The 20,410-nt window shown below is 37.2% G+C and overlaps 1 protein-coding gene across 6 annotated transcripts; it reads right to left on the bottom strand.

Moving 5' to 3' along the window:
* Positions 1-5,282: 5,282 nt before the first annotated feature.
* LOC100221605 (programmed cell death 1 ligand 2) lies at positions 5,283-19,493 on the bottom strand. Of its 6 annotated transcripts, XM_030258851.4 has the most exons (10): positions 19,405-19,489; positions 18,530-18,661; positions 14,434-14,476; positions 13,626-13,706; positions 12,945-13,023; positions 11,922-12,284; positions 10,571-10,852; positions 8,570-8,710; positions 7,770-7,811; positions 5,283-5,733 (listed from the first exon to the last, which is right to left on the bottom strand). In XM_030258851.4, exons 5-10 carry the CDS (start codon positions 13,000-13,002, stop codon positions 5,651-5,653), a joined length of 969 nt encoding a protein of 322 aa, XP_030114711.1. In that variant the 5' UTR covers positions 13,003-13,023; positions 13,626-13,706; positions 14,434-14,476; positions 18,530-18,661; positions 19,405-19,489; the 3' UTR covers positions 5,283-5,650. The 6 variants fall into 6 exon arrangements, with proteins under 6 accessions (XP_030114711.1, XP_072778628.1, XP_030114710.1 ...); XM_072922527.1 differs by lacking the exon at positions 18,530-18,661 and having other exon boundaries at positions 10,571-10,759; positions 19,405-19,491; XM_030258850.4 differs by lacking the exon at positions 18,530-18,661 and having other exon boundaries at positions 19,405-19,490.
* Between the last annotated feature and the right edge of the window lie 917 nt (positions 19,494-20,410).

The raw sequence follows: 20,410 nt of genomic DNA, 5'->3' as shown, positions 1-20,410 counted from the left end.
CTTCACAGCTTTCCCTATTTGAGTCAAGAAACTTTTAGCTTCTGCCCATGAGCAATTCTCCTGTCAGGCCAAATTCTCAACTAAATCTCAATGTTTTAGACAATAACCAGTCACCTGGAAGCACTAGGAATGTTACATTATCCCAGTGCACAGATCAGCTTCCAGAATAATGGTGTCTACAGCATTAGAGACCAAATAGGTCAGCAGTGACTAAGAGTCAGAGCAGAGTTGGCTTGTGCCCTGAACTGGCTTCTACTTATATAGAAGACATATACATATATACAAGACATCTAAGTATGCCTTGGTCAAGTCTGCCTCAGCTGAAGCAAGAAAATGCTTCCCAGCCTTGGACTTTTTTCACCTTCTCTCTGCAGTCTGGGGTACAATTGTACAACTCAGCATTGTGGAAATCCTGGGACTACCCAACCCAAGCAACTTCCTCCAGTGGAAGTTCTAGGAGGACAGGGGCTCTAAACTTCTGTCCTCTTGCAGCAGTTGTCACAAGCATTTTTAGTTTTGGAAAACTGAACAACTCTGTAGAAATGAAGTTTGAGACTTTTTATAAAAGACCCAAACCATTCTTCATACACTCCAACATAGTGACAATTAAAACAATGGAGTGAATAGTCTCTTCTGAAGTTAAACTGTTAAACCTATGTTAAGAGAAGAAACTGGGAATTCACCAGATTCTTCATCTCTTAGGTTTGGTGAATTAGATTCTGTGCCTGAATCTGAGCATTTAACTAGACCAGAAGCAGGGTCTAACCTCTGGCATCTTCCCCAGTATCTCAGCAAGGTCTACCCTCTGTGGCTTGCATTTTACTTCACAACTCCTTAGGAGCATAAAGTACATGCATGGCAAACATAGAGAAAATCAAAGACTTTGCATGGAGGTCTAAAATGTTGCTTCTGCTCAATAAATTTTCCAGAAAGCTGTCTTGCTTTCTTAGTTTTCTTACCAGTCTGAGGGAGATCTGTGCACTAGGACAGCAATATTTTGGGGAATGTACAGAAACATGGCTCAGCAGTTATAACTTCTTATATGAAGTGGGAAGTTATTTGAATTCACAGTGTTTCATCTGACTTTACTATTTTCACAAACATTCTGTGTCCTTCTTGAAAAAAAAACTTGTTGACCTTCTCTAGTTCCCTATTCTCAACAACGGCTTCTCCTTTCTTAGCGATTTTCTCAAGTTTATACATCTATTCACTGATACCTAGTATCTGTTTTGCCAGATTTGCATAGTTAAGACTAACAAATTTACTTATGTAAGGAGTATGTTCATCGTATCACCTGAAAAAAAAGTTACTTTATAGACAAATACTGTTGTTCAGTAGCACAGAAATCCTCTTGCTAGCAATATTGTGATTAGAACCCCAAATTTCTGACTAGATAGATTCCCCACCTCACCAGTGAAAGCACCATCTTCACCAGCTGGGACTCAGGTAATCATCCCACCCTACTGCTTGAAAAACCCATGTAAGGAATGAGCTTAAGCCCACTGTGCAAATTTCTACTGCATCATTCCTTATGTAATGTGGTTTCTAACACAGACTTTGCATGAAGGATGTTTCACTTCTTACTTGGAAAAGCCCATTAAGGAAATGTGCTTGTGAGTAAACAAACATTAGCTGATGAAAATTGCATTGAAAATAAAACCAAAAGTGAACTCAGTAGGTCATTAAAGTCAGCTTTTAACAATATTTGCACAGTGCATTTATCTGTTTCAGCTGCTTTTTACCATATGGCTGCATATTGAGTTTGAGTGAAATATTGCCAAGCACTAGCTATAAAAACGTATTACAGAGTGTGCTCGACATATGGTGAGGAAAACCAGGATATCTCATTGATCCAGATCATAGTCATTGATCTAAGACTATACTTTAAGGTCACATGTTCATCAGAGTAAAAGAGAAATCAGATAATTACAAAGGACATAGAAGTTAACTTGAGCAACAAGTTTACAGTCAAAGATCATTTTGGGTTAGAAAGGACTTCTAAGATTGCTTAGTTGATCCCCATCCCCACAGAAAGAATAGAAAAGTTAGACTTATTCCTGTAAAAGTGACCTTTTACTGTATGGAGGGGGCTTGTAAAACCTTTCTCTGTAACTATTTGTGGAATAGGTAGGTATCAGTTTTGGTGGCAGACATATGGTTCTGTCTGATGAAAGAAGAAACTCCATAAAAAAAGATGACTGCAGTATTTCTTAAGAAAGAATAGGGGTTTCTTGTCCAAAATTGTAAAAGGCATTTCCAATTGCTCCCATAGTCAGAATCAGCTGGTGGTTTTCTAGTATGCAGACTAAGTCTTGCAAGGCATTTCAATTGGCTGTTAGGAATATCTCTTCCTCTTCAGTCTTCTTCCAGAGATATTAACCTTCTTGATGTTAGCAGTTGCTTCCAGACATGTCTATGGTAATGGGAATCAAGAAAATGGTATGGGTTTAGGCTGCTGCCAGTATGAAAGTGGACTTGGTACAAACAGCTAACCTTATTCTGTGCTATGCTCTTGATCACAGACCAAGCTGCAACTCACAGCTACTGAAAATGTTGTGGGTGTAAAAGAGCTGAAATAAACCTACTGTAAGCCCTTAAAATCTCTGATAGCTAGCAGAGGTGAGGAGTGAACAGAAAGACTAATCACCCCTTTTACCAGTTGCTCCTGTACTAAAATGGCAAGTACCTCATTCATACTTAGTAAAACAGGTCAGTGGCTTGGAAAAGTAGGTTTTCCTTAGCTATACTAGAAAAATTCAATACTGAAAATAAACTCTCTACTTGCTTGTGAAAAATGGTCACCATTAAAGTTCAGTGAAATATATTTTAGGTGACTATAAACCACTGAGCAGATTATTTGCACATATTTTCAAAAACATTCCACCAACTTCAGCTGAATTCCTACTTTTTTCCAGTACACTAAGTTGCTATTGCTTATGACATGCACCTAGTTGAGACAAATGTATGGAGATGAATAGAGGTGGTACATATCAGAAAGGGTAACAGTATCTTCTTATACAAGGTATCCTCTCTGCCATTCAAAAATGCCAGATGACAGTACCAGTCAAACTCTAAAAATACCTAATAGTTTTATGGTCTAACAACATAATGACTCACTGTAAAGTTCAAAACTATAAAAAAACCAAACAAAAAGACAACAATAACACCACCAAACAAACAAAAACCCCCAAAACCTATTTTTTTTTAAACCTAACAAACAACAACAACAACAAAAACCACAGAGAGAGCACCCCCAAACAAGCAAAACACAAACCCTTCAAGCATTTTGCAGGCAATTTCTATGTGAAAACTCACTTCAGCTGTTTGGAGATAACAGCATGTAAAACAGTAGGTGAAGCAGAAAGAACAGAGACTCATCATATCACACGCGTATCATATGCTCAGTGGTTTACAGTAAAAGACAAGCCTTGCATGAATTCATAAACATAAATAGACTGGCCAAGCTGCTGACAAGCTAACTTTTACATACTCAGATGTAACAGTCAGCTTCATAAGTATCCTGTGAGAGCTGGTGAAAATAGAAACTCATGAGCCAAAATACATTTCTAGGTATTGTTATAGTTATTGCAGTAAACAGTGCTATTGTTCCATTCATAATGAAATAGAGTGGATAGGGCATAGGAATGTTGTGGAAAACTGAGCTGCCTCTGCCTAGGGTTGCCAGGTGAAACCTTTCAGTGTACAATCCAGTAAGAGGGAAAGCAGGGTAATGTTTGCCATGCCTGTAAAATGGGCAGGAAATGCTACCCACATCTGTTCTTTGTTGCCCACACCAAGGCAGCATTCACTCATATATAAGAAATAAAATAATAAGTGTAAAATAATGGCAAGATTACTTCCATTTCAGTAAGGAACAATGATAATCAGCATAACCTAATTGCAAAGACTGAATGTACTATTTATGTTCATCCACATAAATTCATATTTTATTGCTTCTATTTACTTTTAATGAGGAAAAATAAATAGAAAAATGCAAAATTAAGTCTTTCCAAGAACACGGTGGGTTAGATTCCACCATGGCTGATGGAAGAGCAAGGGATCATAGTTCCCAGCAGAGTACGAATGTGGGACAGAGACCTTTAAATATTGCTAAATGGTGCAAGCCAGGACAGTTCCTAAGCTGCTATTCCGTATTAAGCTAACCAGTGCTTCTCTGACATGTGCCTGATTCACTATGTCAGCAAGGACATAGGACATTGCAAGCCTAGTGCAGATTTGTCTCAGCTGAATCCAGTGGCTACAAATGGGTAAATAAAGGTGCAATGCATAGATATTAAATTACAGATGATGTGAGAGAGAGATTAATTTTCCTCCTCCACAAGTAAAATCAATGGCTGTCCTGCTTTTTAAAATCACCTGTCCTGGTGAAACAAGAGAGGATCAATGCTGATATTCTGGTCTCATAGCAGCACTGTAGGTCCACTTTTCGCTGGAATCAATAGCTGTGAAGTGACACTGGAGAAGCAGTTCCCATCCAAATTCAGAGCAAGTGCTATGAAAAAACTTCAATCATTGGAACTCTTCTAAGAGCAAGATAGTATCAGAAGTAGCTTCCATGTGAACACATTTCTTCAATCTTGTTACATCTATTTTAGTAGAAAACAGAGTTTACCAAAGCCACTGGTCTTTCAAAACAATATGACAGATCTTACCCAGTGCCCTTGTTTCATTATCTCATGACTATCTAAGGGGCAAAGTTGTTTCATTTTGGATGTTTTTCCAAATCTGGTATTCCAGTATTAGGAAGCAAAGCAGCCTGGCATGGAAAAGACTCACTTCTTCTTCTAAACAAAGGCAAAATTATTGTTTAAAAATAACCAGTGCAGAAATCTGTCTGAGCCTCATTTTCACTTTTGCTTCCAAATTCCTCCTAAAGAAAATTCTGTTGAATAATCAGTTCAAATTTGAAATCTTTTACTGTCATGTAAGCATAGTATCACAGTTCATGGTTTTTTACCTGACTGACTTGTGAGGTTTTATATAGACATGAAAATTCTCTTATGCAACATAATGTTGATTTATTGCTAGTATTGTGGGTTTGGTTTTTTTTTTTTTTGTCTGTACTTTGATTTAATTTCAACCTCTTATTGCTCTTGTGATATGAAATAGCTTCTAGATATTGCAATGATACAAGTTATACAAGTGGATACAATGATGCAAGTTGGTACTTGTGGTAATATCCAGTTTAATGTGTTATAAAATTTGGAAATGGGATATGGGCTTGTAATGATGTTTCCACCAGAAAGATAATTGACATAAGATAGCGTTTAAGCTTTTATTCAAATTCCACAAGATTTTTTACTCCAAGCACCATTCCTGAGACTGGAACAGTTGATAAAGGTATTCTTAAACAAAAATCCCTTGAGCAACAGTAAGTCCAAAAGTAAAGTTTATCAAAGGCACTCAGTTGACCTCTTTACAGTGGTAAACCACATTTTGTGACAGCATAGTTCTCAGTAACTTCAAGAAGATATGGTATCTGAGGAGGCATAGCTTTCCATTGCTGCAGTGCAAATACATCCCCATGAACTCACTGTTTATCCTAAGGCTAAAGTGCTGTAATTTTCTTTTGAAGTCCCCAAAAACTGATAGAAAAAGTGCAAATTATGACATGTAATATGAAGAATTTTCACGGATCCACACTTCCACTGTCTCTTGAAGTTGTGACAGTTGACAAGTATAGAGCCTCAGTCTGAGAGTTAAAATCATCACCTTAAAGAAAGAAAATGCAACAGTATTACTTTAAAAATCTCCAGTGATTTAAGAAAATAAAAAGCCTGATTTTAACAACTGAGTGGGTTAAGAATGAAAGCTCAGTCTCCTGGATCATGCTGAAGTTACAATGGCTCCTTAAAGCTATTCTAGTTTACAAGAACATCTGCTGTGATCTTTTCCAGGAAAGAATTATCTCTTTTATCTGAATTTTCTATTACAACAAAGCTATCACCCACTTTCAGCCATATAAATGAAATGAAAAAACTGAAATCTGTTTAGAGAGCATCCATGGTAATGATTGTCAGTAAATATGTGCATGTGATTAAAAGTGTGCAGAACTGGGACTTCAGTGATGAGTTTAAATGTCCTACATATTCAGTTCTGATACAGCTTGAGCTGTAAGTCAAAACCAGTAGATTAACAGTCCTTGTTCCTGTAACCAGGACTGTATGGGTCATTTCCAAGGCACTATGGTAAACTATCTGTGGCTTTTATGCTGCAACTACCTACTCATCATGGAAAAAAGGTTCTTTCCAGGGTTTCTTAAAAATATCCAATGCTGAGAAATATAAATGTTTGTCATCTGACTTACTGCATGTTACAAGAAAGACAAAGGTTTTTGTCATCATTAAAATGAAGAAGTAAAACCGCAAAGTGTGGCCTTGTTTCCTTTAATTTCTTCATTTCACTAAGTGCACAGTAGAGGCTACAAAGTGGAAAAATACAAAAGTAATACAAAAAGCCAGGGGAAGCCAAGCTATGCTCGGACAATATGCACAGGAATGATGTCCAGACATGCACCAACGCTGTTCTCCAGAATGCTGCTTGCCTTGGGCTTGTGTTCATTAGTGCATGGCATGATGCCACTAGAGTTTCACACTATCACATGAAAAATAAGAATGAGACTTTGACTGCTGCAAGGTTTCTGGAAGGTGAAAATGTCTTTCTGAAAATGTTGTTTCAATTGTAATATCTACAGACAGCAGTGGATCAAACACTTACAGTTAAGATGCAAATATGACAACCTGAGGTGATTTGGAAATCAGTGCCCTCTTCATCCAATCTCTACCTTTCACCTACAGGATTTATTTTTTAAGTTGGTGACTTCTTCATGTATTTTTTTAGCAGTGAGATACGTGGGAGATATGCTGTCCTTGGAAAAGCCCAGAGTTGTCTCTGTGTTCACTTGGTTAGCTGCATCACAGTATTACTCCATTTGTGCTCCTTGGCAGCCTCAGGGCTGACCTCAGTATGCTATGTGAGGGTCTGCTTGGACACCAAGGAATTCTGGCTGAACCAAGTACCTCTGTACCTAACACTGGCCACAGCCAGTACCTCACAATGCATTAGCCTGTCAAACTGTTATCTATAGGTAACAAAATTGATTTATATCAGTAGGTGTATTAAGACTTTCCTTGTTGTATTGATTTATCATTTTCTATGGTGTTATCTTTTTCTTTCAGTTCAATTTTAGTACAGAACAGTTAGATGCATCCTGACAATTTTTTTAGGTATTATCTTCCCTCTGAATTGTAAAAATTTCTGGATGTCTAGGTAAGTCAGATTCTCATAAGACAAGAGGTAGCCTAGGAGATTATATAATATTCCAGATCAATGATGTATCATTTTATTTGTTGTTAAAACCTGTAGCTTGATCCAAAAGTATAACAGACTATTGCCACAAAAATCTTGATGCTATCCAAAGCAACCAGCTTTCTGTGAGTATCTTTCTCAGCCAAGACTACTAGAACCCCATCTGGTATACAGAGATGTGTTCTGACCTATGTATGAAAGCTATTCGTACGTTAGTGAAAGGGAACCAATATTTTCAAATTTTTACGTTGCCCAAGAGAAAGTCAAAACTTTAGAAACTGCATTTTTTTGAAAACTCAAGAATAAAAGAATTTAAATTCAAAACTACCCTCTATTTTGATGTTACATTATTTAGGTTTCAATCTACATATTTTTAAATATTTTAGATGTAAGAAAGAAAAATCTGTAAATGTAAATTTTAAAAATTGCTTATGACTTACTGTTCTCATCCTTTGCATTAGGGTTCAGTTTTCTTTTCCTGTCTGTTAAAGTAAATATATAAAAATTTAGCTTAAACATTTCTACATTTGGAAGAAACTATATTGTAACTATAACTATTCAACAAATCTTTAGATTAAACTGAGCTGTGAGCACAGTTAAGTTTTTTATTAAATCATACCAAATAAATTTCTCTATGTTTCTTTTAATTTACAAAACTTAAATCAAAAACTTTAGAAAACTTGAATCGAATTCTGAAATCATAATATTAAGACTCTTCTTTCATGACTATAGATATATATAGTCTAGTTTACTAGTGTCTGTTCATGTGCAAGAAAATACTGGAATAATAGTGTGTTTACTTTATTAATTTTGTACTACTGTACATACAAACAAGGAAGGAAATATTGTGGCTGTCCTGTATTATACCATAATGGAGTTGAAAAATAAAAATTCTGTGTAATATACTGTAGCCACAATGTCTTTGTAGCTATGAAGAAAACACTGTTGAAACTATGCTTTACAGTCCTCCTTACATGACGCAAAGTTTGTTTGTGCTGTGTACAGAGTACTAGCTGGTCAGCTTTAAAAATGTATCTTTACATACACCTTGTCTCACATAGGTAACACAGTGAGGAAAATAAAACTCAAATTATCCAAGATCTCATTTTGTACCCTCTTGCAATCTAGAAATAAAATGTGACCAAATTCATGCAAGTGTGCCTTACTAAAATTTCTCAAGGTTGTTCACAGGAAAAGTAAAGAAATAGTGAAAGTTTCACTATCTGAAGTAAAAATGTACCTTTTTTGGGTTGCTCATTCTTGAATGATTTTCTCTTCTGAAATATTATTAGTGCAGAGAGAAGGACAGCTACAGTCACACATGCGGGGGCGATTAAAGAGATCAGGAATTTTTGTCCACTATACTGTGTACTCATTAAAGCTGTTAAAAATATTAAAGGAGAATACATTTATAACTTACAAAACAGGCATTGTTTATCAAGTTATTAGTTGTGTTTCTCCAGTCTTGTTCTGACTGAACAAAAGATTTTTAAAATTTATTAGCCTAGTGATTTACACTCATTTATGAATAATTTGTTCTGAAATATTACTATGAAAAGCCTCACAAAAAAAAGCCAGTCATACCTCTCTTTTGTATGGCATTTGAGTCTGGCACCATCCTATTGGCATCTGCCTTTGAAATATTTTTATATATTGATGATACCTCCTCTCAGTCTTCTCCAGACTAAACACAGTCTTCTCATTAGACAGATGCTTTAGACTCCTCATCAAACTTGTGGCCGTTGCTGAACTCTCTCCAGTACCTCCTTCTCTCTTGTGTCCTGAAGAGCCCAGAAGTGGTCACAATACTGGGCACAGCACTCCAGTTGTGGCTTCACTACTGCTGAGTAAAGGGGCAGGATCATCTGCCTTGCCCTGCTGGCAATGCTCTTCCTAGTGTGCCTCAGGATACCATTAGCTTTCTTGGCTGGCTCATGGAGAGCTTTTTGTCTGCCAGGACTCCTAGGTCCTTCTCTGCAGAACCACTTCACAGAGGTCAGCAGCCTGTGCTGGCACGTGAGACAATTCCTCCCCAGGTGCAGGACCTTACACTCAGTTGAACCTCACCAGGTTTCTCTCTGCCCAACCCTCCAGCTAATCAAGGTCCATGAATGGCAGCAAAGCCTTCAGATGGATCAGCCACTGTAGCAGTCAGAGGCGCTGCAAGGCCTCCCTGGTGGTCACTCGCCTAAGATAAGAAATGCCAAGTCACGGTGGCTGGACCAAAGAAGCCCCTCTTCCGCATTCAGACCCTTGCTATCTCTCTGTAAGGCTATAGGTTGTATTCTCCTCAACCCTGGCCACTGGACAATTTCCAGCACCCCTGTACCCTATATCAAACCCCATCTCTGCCCAGTTCAGCAGAATAAACTGTCACTGCCCCATTCACAGGAGCTGAAATTAAAGAACACCGCTGTTGAACTGCATACAGACTTCTATCTCTATCTCCCTGCATGTGCTTAAGGAACTGGTGAGCACAGAGCTGAAATAACTAAGAGCTGAATTTACCAGAGCTGAAATCACTCCTGAGTTGCACGCTAAGTTGCCTGTGGCTGGAGCTAGCCTGAGGGACCCAGACAAGCTGAGCCTAACAGCCCAGCGCTATCCAGACACCTACAGCAGCGGCAGCCGGGGATCGGATGGACCCCTGAGCCCTTGGCCGCATTAAGCCACTGCACCCAGTTTAGTGTCACCAGCAAACCTGTGGTGCTGGTGCCTTTGATTCCTTTGTCCAGGTTGCTGATAAATTGAATAAGATTGGACCCAATATTGATCCACTGTCAGCAGGCTTTCATCTGGATTCTATTAGTCTGATCACGACCTTCTGGACTCTGTAATTTAACCAGTTCTTGATTCTGTTCATCTAACCCACATTTCCTGAGTTTACCCATGAGGATATTATGGGCAACAATGTCAAAAGCCTTGCTGAAGTCAAGGTAGACAACTAGATAGAATAATTAAGTAGGAGACTATCAGGGAAGATGCCCATGCAGCTGAAAAAATTCCCTTTGTATTGGCAGGAAAATAAGGAAAGCTACTCTAAAATTAAAATATACAGAAAAATACAGACTGGTTTGTTGGAATGGAAGCTAGCTGAGACTTCAAAGACATAAATAATACTGACTTGTTCAGTTTACCAAGAATCAGTATTACACTGATTTCTAGAACTTAACTCCAGTGATGGACCATAGCACATGATGTATGTATGAACAGTCATATACAAATTCAAGGTCATACCAACCTAAAGTGGAAAAGTGAGCTGAAGTTTCTTCATTCAGTTCTTTATTCCAGAAGACACATGTGTAGTTCTCACTCGTGTTTGGTTTGAATGTCAGGATGCTGGTGACATTGTAGAGGCCATCTGCAGTCAGTGTATGGGTGGTATTTGCAGATCCACTGAGATTGAAGTTCTCATTTTGCCAGAAAATCTCTGCCAGAGGAAAGCCTTTTGACTGGCACATGAAAACAAATTTGTCTTCACTCGGTATTCTCATTACTTGAGTGTTTATTCTCTTGTAAGATGCTGCATGAGAAGTTGTTGAGTGAAATTGTTGTATGCAACAGCAATCATTTCCCCACTTCACTTTCCCTGCTTCCTTTTAATGCTATGTATTGTCTATGGCTATATCTGTGGAACACTCATTTAAAATGATGAAGGATGTTTTGTAGAACAATACAAAATGGATTATTCAATCCTTATCATGCCTACAGCAAAAGAATGCACTCCAGTACTTTATACAGGGCAGCAGTTGACATGATATTTATAATTTATTAAGACAGAGTAGACTAGCGGAATCTTATGGGAGTCTTATTTTCACTTTTAGAATATGCCACTTCCCAAAAGCCTGATTTCATGTTTGTTTTACCATAGCTTATAAACAGTGTAATATTTTCATTATATTAGAACAAAATTGACTTTTCATAGGAACTAATGTGGGTCTTAAGAATGTCTATGTCAATTTTTGCATTTGATAAATATTGTTATTTAAATATATGGATGGGAAATGAATGTTGCCTTGCATTACACAGATATGTGTGATGTTTCTCACAGATTAGTGGGAAACACTAATCTGTGAAATCTTTCAAGGATCTGGTCTATCATGCTTTCCATTAACATATGCCTTTACTACTAATGCCCATTTTGCTTCAATGGACACAGAAAATCACATGTCCTTGCTCTGGGAGCTGCAGTCATTTGGGGAATCCCCAGACACTTGAGTAGTTGCAGCAGGATTCATAAGGATATCAAAGCATCTCTGAGAAACTTTTTGGAATGACCAGAGTGTAGCCCAACAAGAAGATCAAAGGAGAGGAGGGAGGTGGTGGCACTGAAGAGGTTGTAGAAAGAAGGATGGAAGGAGAACAGATGCTGTCCTTCCCCAGCACCAGGTGCTCCTGGAGGAGCTCAGGTGTTGAACCAAAGGCTAGCCACTACTAAGACAACTGCTTTGGTTCAGCTGAAGGCTTAGCACAAAGTCTTGGTGAGACAACTAACAACAAATTCCTTCAGATTAACCAATTTCTACAAGCTTGTAGGAATTTAGTGGAGGTGTCTCAATTAATATACAGTTACATTTAATTTAACCACTCACCTCTTACTTCCAAAGCAATGTACTTGTAGTCCACACCCTGGTAGTCAATGAGACAAAGGTATGATCCTGCATCTGTAATCTTAACATTGGTGATCTGGATGATGGCTCGTCCCAGCATCAGTTCATTGTGCAGAAGTGATGCTCTTCCTATGTAATCAGGATGTTGAGATGGATGGAGTGCCTTCCCATTGCGGAATGTATATACCTCTTTTGATTTTGATGAGCCCTGCCTTTTCTGTTCCCAAAAAACAGACAGGAGTCCTAGATCCACTGAGCCATTCACAGGGAATCTGCATTCCATGGTCACGTTGCTCCCATACTCTGCAGTGTAGAGCTGTTGAGGAACTTCAACTGTAAACAAAGCTATGTGAAGAAAAGAGAACAATTTCATTTGTTTCATCAAAATATGTTCTGATCTTCTTTAATGCTGGGCAAAACTATCAGATAGTATGCAGATAGTATACTGTATACAGATAGTCAGGGGTATATGGTTACTGATTTGACTAAAATTTTAAGCATTTTTTGTTTATATTCACACTAATATACAGGGAAACCTTAGCATTGCTAGGTTTCTCTTAGCAATGTTTGTTTATTTACTGTAATACAACTGTAGCAAGGGAGCAATGTGAGAAAGTGCCAAGCTCCTTCTGGATTTTAGCCGAGTTGATTCTGCTACAGGCATGGACAGGGGAACACAAGTGATCATATTTCATGCCATCTAACACTGAGATTGTTACACTTCCCTGTGGGTATTTGTTGCTTTGGTCATCCTCCTTCTTACAGCCATGCCGCTGATGCTGGACACCTCAGCTGACAACACACAACATGGTAAAGAATCCTGACTCTGGAAGTGGCAGACACCTGTCCTGTGCTCAGTCAATGCCAGTGCCTTTTATAAGATGGAAAGCAGAGTCTCCAGACATTATTGACCGTTCATGCAAGTGTTGCTGGAGGTGCTGAAGCCCACATACTAAAAGCTGCATTAGTTCTGCTACTGGAACTGAAAGGCACTTTCTCTCTTACCTGAAACCATGGAGAGCTGTGTTTCCAGTAACAGTATTGTGATTTGGATTTGGAACATTGTCTGAAATAAAAGGTAGATCTGAAATAAAAGTAGAATTGCATTAGAACTTGCAAGAACTACCTTCTGGTGAGGCAGATCAGAGCCATGCCAGCCTTTGAAATCCATCACAGCTCATAAACAGCAAAACCAGAAACAAACACTAGGCTACCAGCAGAAACAAGGAAAATACTTACTAGAGCAACTCATGCACACACAAAGAATATGAACCAATTGCAATGAAACAGTAGCAATAAAGAGAAATAAAACATTTCCATAACTTCAGTCAGGACATTTTTAGGATCTGTAGCTTGCAGGCAGTTTTAAATAGTCTGACAGGAAAATGCTTTTATATTTTTACTATCCACAAATAATAATCAATTGCAATTGACTTCTCCCATGTTGGAGAGATTCATGAACAAACACAAGCAGATTTTATAACTGTCTGCACTAACACATGATCTAGTGTAGAAGAATTTTAACCCTGCTTTTGTTTCAGCTTTGCTTTGCATGGGGTATTTTGCAGTTTCTTATTGCCTTAAACCTAAAGACCAGAAAATACCTGGAACACATTGTGAGGCAGTGGAAATCTCAGGATGGGTAAATTGAAGATTGGTTAAAAAGGGATTAGAATGAAGACTTACTGCTGCTATTCTTTCACTTTACATATGGCAATGTCTGACGTGAACAAATTGACTTGTATTACTGATAGTAAACCAACAGCCCTGGAATAATACAAAAGGAGAAAATACAGTTTTAGAGTGTATTTGTGTTCTAGTAGAAGCAAATAATCACATATTTTTCACACTACTGTATATGGATAAACATAACTAAAAAGAGAAAAAACCCAACAAAGAAGCACCAGGGGCAAAATTTATAACAAAACTAATGAGATAATAGAAAAGACACTAGAATTACTTTCAATAAAGCTTACTAAAATGCACTATGATCTGAAAAAAAAATAGGGAATAGGATCCAGAAATAAGCTACAAGGAAGTAAAGAAGAGAAGGAGCAATTTTAGACTTCCCCAGAGCAAGACTTACTGGAGGAGGGGTTTAATTTTACTTCCCTATTCTTTTGTGGGCTTAGCTTGAGACATTCTGGTTCAAATTTTCTCAGGTGCTGCATTTCTCTCATTGCTTCTGCCCTTGAGCTTTCAGTAACTTGGAAAGTGAGGCTCAAACCTTATCAAATTAGCATCCAAAATTATGGGACTTTTTCTGGAAATTTAGACCTTAATCATATGATATCACAAACTAAATTTTATATGCAAACTACTCAAAGCAGAATTATTACATGTAAATGAAAGCTAGTTACCTTTATCAGAGGACTGAGTCCATCACTACTTAATGTGATGAATCATAATTATTATGGCTGTGTGAGAAAGGAGCTAATAAACACTATCAGTATATTTTATTCCAGATGCAGAAGTAAAGACTGTTACTATTTACCATGCTCAGTCTCCTGCTGTGCTCACCTCTCCACACAGCTTACCTATTAGAAGATGGACATAAAGGAAAGAACTGAATGAAGAATGAAACAATATTTCACATCAATATTTAGATCCCTCATGTGAGACATTTTAGGTATTCTTCTCTATTTTTATAGTTTAGAGTACATTGAGAATGCAGAGCATGTTTATTTGTTTAATGTAGGAGGTAGAATTTTTAAAAATACACATATTACTGATAGTAAAAATAAAAAGATACACAATCAAAACCCCAGCAGATAATCATAATTATTACATATCAAGTAAATCTTGTGTGACCGGAGGGATTCGTTTTAGAAAAGCATTATACATAATATAAATATGCAAAAGAAACCAAATATAAGAACATTTTAACTTGTGATACTGAAAGCAGTCATAGAATGCTCGTGGGAAGAAGGAAGGATCTGTATTAGAAAGATCAAAGATTTGTTAGCATAGATGTATATTAGAAAGATCAACTATTCGTCAGCAAGGATCTGTGTTAGAAGGCATCCTTCTTTATTTCCATAATCTCAGAAGCAGACATCAAGCTGTTGTGCAATCTCAGTGCAATTTACCCATGCAACTTCATGTGCCTCTGACACTTCCATAGAAAAGCCTGCACCAGCATCTGGAACATGATTTCTTCTGAGCTTGCACTACTAACCATTCATGATTGTGATTAAGTTAAAGACTAACCCTCATGTTCTCCCTGCTGTTCATAAAAAGTATGTCATGTCCTGCTCTTCAGTAGTCCTTGTACACAACTATCCTAACTTATCCCAAGCTTATGCACAGCACTCTCTTTTATTCTTCTGTTAAGCAAAAGGCCACTACTAAAATGTATTCATCATATGCCTGTTACAAATTCACAGGGATGAAAGAAGGAACACTGTGCCATAAAAATCAGTACTTAATGCTTCTGTGCAGCAAAGTGAGGAATTGAAAATATACATCTGAGAACAGTAAGAAGTAGCATGACATTTCAAGACCAATTCACATGGAGTCAGTAAATGATTTCCCAGACTAATCTGCAGAAGAAAAAGCAAGTTATCCCACAGTGCTCTGTGATTGTGGAGTTAAGTAAAAAAAAACTTGGATAATTGAGGTGGTAAAAAGCATCACATCAAACATCTAAAGATCATCATGGCTTTTTATGAGTTGTAATAATTTCAATGAATATTTAGGGGCCCAAGACAAAAGTTTGAATGGAACCATTGAAAACAAAAGTATGACAATGATCGGGGAAGATGAGGAATATAATATTTTCTTTTTGTACAGCTTTTTTGCTTTACTGAAAATACAAAGTTGAAACCCATACTTGACTTCATTGGCCACAAGTAACATTCTGATAAATTTTCATAGTGAATGCTGACTGAAATCCAGATGGCAATGATAATAAATTGCTGAAATTCCACCAAAGATGGAAATGACACTAAGTATTTTTTTTCTCCTATTGATTCATTCAGTTGATCATGCCTGTGACTTTAGCCTTGGTCCCAGCTCACTTAGCCAGAAGGTTATAACACTTGTCTTAAAAAAAGAGTAATATTTTGCCTTATGTCATCTAAAATCTTTAGTGATTGTCCAAAATCCTTTGTAAGAAGTGAGAAGGATATTTCTTTTTCCTTTGGAAAATTTAGATTCAGTATTCCCATTTCAAATGGTACAAGCTCTATGCTCCATACAACAATATAATTCAGTTTTCAACATAATGTATAGACTTCATTCCATTCTACAGACAGAAGTGAAAAGGTGCTTATCTTGACAAAGCTGGATGTTATAAGGATGCTCTTAGGAACTGAAACAGGTGGCAAAATAGGAACATCAATCTGCTACATGCCTAAACTGTGGAGCCCTTGAGGAAAAGCTTGGGTAGCTCATTTAAGTAGCTGTGCTTTGTATAGTCCTCTGTGGTATGTGTTTATTATTATTACTGGGTCCTATTTTCAGAAAACACTCATGTGTGTTTTAACCACAGTGCCATTGGTGACAACTGAGGTTGGTACCAGTCTGGTCATAAGAGTTAGAACTGATTTGGCATTAGTGACAACTCTCACCATGTTCATAATGTTAAGTTTACAAGAAGTATTTTAAGCAAAGAAACGTGAAGATCACAGAATATTTTGCAGTCTACTCCTTTGTAAAAAAGACTGAAACTCACATCTGAGTAATGTAAATTAAATCCTATTATTTTCATCTATGAAAGGTCATAATGCTTTTCTTAATAAAAGAAGCATCTTAGTGTAAGATCTTCTGGAGCTACCTTTGATTAGTACCCTTGTTATAATTGCTCCTACACATGGCAGGGGGATTGGAATTGATCACCTTTAAACATTCCTTCAAACTCAATCATTCTATGGTTCTGTAGTTCTATAATTATTCTCAACACAAGTTTAACAAAGCATCCTGAACAAAGTATTTGTGCTGTTCACTAAACAGAACAACCAGAGGCACAGTCACTGATTCAGGGACCTTATAGTATAATAAATAATGGAAAACTTTTTCCTGGAAACATTGTTTCAGCTATTAAAATATTTGCTTTCCAGCAAATGGATAATTTAGAACAGTAAACAAATTTACTGTCTGCATAATGAAATTTAGCAGCATTAAGCTAAGAGAGCTTTGTAGACCCATAACTTCCACTAGAATAATCAGAACAGTTGGAAAAGTTAAACAAGCTTTCAAGCACACTAGCGTTCCTCCAGGCTTAAAGCAGGAGTCAAATCAACAGAAGTTTACAATAATCTCTCAGATTTCACTCTGGAATATCAAAGTATTAAAGGACTAAGGAAGGGCTTAGTCCTTTTTAAGGACTCAGCCCTTTTTAAATTAAATTGCTATGGTAGACAGACCCTTCTTTGAATTACATTTCCCTGCAGAGCAAGGTATCCCATTGGCAGCACTTTCTATGTGATCCTGTTTGGTTTTACCAGGTATAACCCAGGTGTTCTTACAATGTAGAAGGAAGTGGGGACATTGAACTCCACAGCTGGGATCTGGGAGGATGGAACTGTCACCAGGCTGACCACTTGGTATGTGTTCACCTCCACACAAACTGTCCCATACACTTTTGCAAACAAGGGTTTGCAAGTGGTCTTGCATCGTGAGACATCTTGAGCTGTTAGATTTTGTTATGGATTTGAAATACCAACATGCAACTGATCTATTCACTCCTACATTCCACGTTTTTGCTATGCAGCTGACAGACTATGCAATATTACTGAGCTGAGATAGCTATGTTTTCCTAATGACTATGCTTTTCCTAATCCCTCTCCTTCTACACTCTGTCTTATTGTACTGCAATAACCAAGTACAGGACAGTGCCTTCTGGAAATAATCCAAAATTACAAATTCATATTTAATTAGAAGCAATCAAGCTGTGTTAACAGGCATCTGACTTGGCTCCATTTAACTCTCCCTGCATGAAATAAAATGAGTTTTATGCTCACTTAGTTAGAAAAGAGACTATCTTCTTATGCACCTATGTAACACAGCAAAAGATTATATGGTCCCAGTCACAGTTTATTTTGTCTTTTTCTGTTACTGAAACTCCCCTGCCTTCCATGCATTTTGCAACAGCTTTCTTCTAACACTCTCACATGTGCAAAAAGACAAAACTTTTTGACATCTTCATGAAACAGCTAAACTGATTTTACTTTCTATGAAGGATCCAGTTTAAAAAAAGAAACAAACAAAAAAGTTAGAGAAAAAAGTTTAAAAATCCTAAGTCAGAAAAATAAAAAAGGAATAAATAAAACCCAAGCATTAGATCCTTATAGAAACAGCAGCTGTTGCATATTTCACCATCAGAAGGAAGGTACTTTTTTTTCTATTTCAGGGATTTAATGAAAAAATCGAACCATGCATATTAAAATTTGTTTGAAGGCCATTTCTCCAGCCTGTCTCAGTATATTTTGTGGACATAATCTCTTGTTCTCATTCTCTCACATCCACCTTACCCAAATACCATCTCACCTGCTGTTCTTCTGACTTTTTGCACACTTGTTGCAGTCCCTTTTTGCCCACCTCACCACACAATTTATTGTTGGGATGATTCATTTATTCTTGATGTTTACCTGTGACAGCCTATTTGCATCATTTCAGTCTGCTCTCCAGCTCCCTTCAGCCTTCAGATGAAGAAATGTAATTTCTCACTTCCTCCTTTGATCACACTATCTGTGAATTTCCCTGCATTCTTTAACTGTCACCTGTTGAATATTTTCCACTGTCAGTTTTTTGTTCCATGACAAATACAATCATTCTAACATGGCTGATTTTTTTTTTTCTATAATACTAAGAACTGGGGTGAAATTCTGTTACATTTAAAAAGCAGTTGTGTGTATCATAGAATCTTTCAGAGCCTTTCCGCTCTTAGCAGCATTACTGAATACAGACTGACACACTGTAAATTTTCTTTCATATCTCCAGCTTCTACAGCAAGAAAGACTTCTTAGAGAAGTACAAGTACTTCTCCTCTTCATAGCCTATGCTTTTTCTGGGATGCAGAAGGTGGAAGTCTCTAGACTAGCTGTACAATCAAAATAACCTATTGTCTGCAGGTAGTGTGTTAGTAACAACTAAAAGAAAGTAAACAGGAATATATAGATACAAGTACATGCAGAGGTTTCATCCTGAAATTCAGGATGAAATATTTACTAAGAGCTGCATCCTCATGCATAAGCTGAAGAGGCTCACCAGCACCACTCCCCTGCCTTTGCCTAGGAGAGAAATGAAATGATCAGCTTCTAAAAATATCAGGATTAGAAATTATATGGACCCATGTATTAGGATATGGAACTTATCCAGTCTTTCATTCAGAACCAGAGTCTGTATCTCAGTAATAATTTGAAAATAAAGTTAAGTAAATCTTAAGAATCTAGGAAAAAACCTGCAATCCGTCAGCCAGAAATACTGGAAACATCAATTTGCATTTTATCAGTGTAATACTCACATCAGGTCTTTATGCAGGTCATTGCAATCTGGTTCATGTAACAGCAAAGATTCTCAAAGCTCTATCCTATTTGCACAATAGCAGGAACTACCCAGCTCTTATGACAGTGTATAACATGCACCAATAGCACAGCTTGTAGGCTGATCTTATTCAGGTTTTTTGTCATAAAAAAAACCTGACTATGTTGAAAGGGCATTTCTCAGGACGTTGTTAGTTTCAGTTTCATGCTGAATGTACACTGAGCTCGCTTCTCTACATTCCTGAGAATGTGCACGCATCCAACAAAATTATACAAAGCATTCTGTAAAATTTATGTGCTCAAATTCTGCTTTTGATTATATTAATGATTTTCAGTGGGTTTATAACCATTTAAAGCAGTGTACAGCATTGGCATCTGAACTTGCATTTACTAGGACTGTTGTACATTCATCAAGTTACATTTTCTTACCTTCATCAGATTAATTTTACAAGAATTCATTAAGCAATTACCTAATATTTGCAGAACCTATTTCCTCTTAATTTTCATCTAAGTTGGTGAAAAAAAAAAATCACTATGAGGCTAATCAGTGAGGTTGTGAACCTCCATGCTTACAAATGCACCAAACTTTACAGGACAAAGCCTGGGGAATTGTTTTTAAGATGTCACTGCTTTGAGTGGAAGATTGGATTAGGTGACTGATAGATCCCCGTCCAATAAGTATTTTGTTCTATCAAACAGTGTTATCAATGGATGCATCTTTTAATTTTTCATCACTTTATTTTTTAATTTATGATGATTTAATGAGTGAGAGACATAAAAGAGATACAAATGTGTTTGTGCTATAGGTGGGACACACATACTCTTTGGTCTTCTATTAGATTCTCACTGCTTGTGAGTATTATGTTCTACCTCAACAGAAAAAAATATTGTGGCTTTACTCTTGGAAATCCTAGCTGGTTTAGAATGATATATGATGATTGCCTGCCTCACAATTCCAGACTGATGTATAAAATTATGTCTCCTGCT

The sequence above is a fragment of the Taeniopygia guttata genome, chromosome Z (assembly GCF_048771995.1).
Source record: "Taeniopygia guttata chromosome Z, bTaeGut7.mat, whole genome shotgun sequence".
Classification (NCBI taxonomy): Eukaryota; Metazoa; Chordata; class Aves; order Passeriformes; family Estrildidae; genus Taeniopygia; species Taeniopygia guttata.
This window is presented reverse-complemented; position numbering and strand designations above follow the sequence as displayed.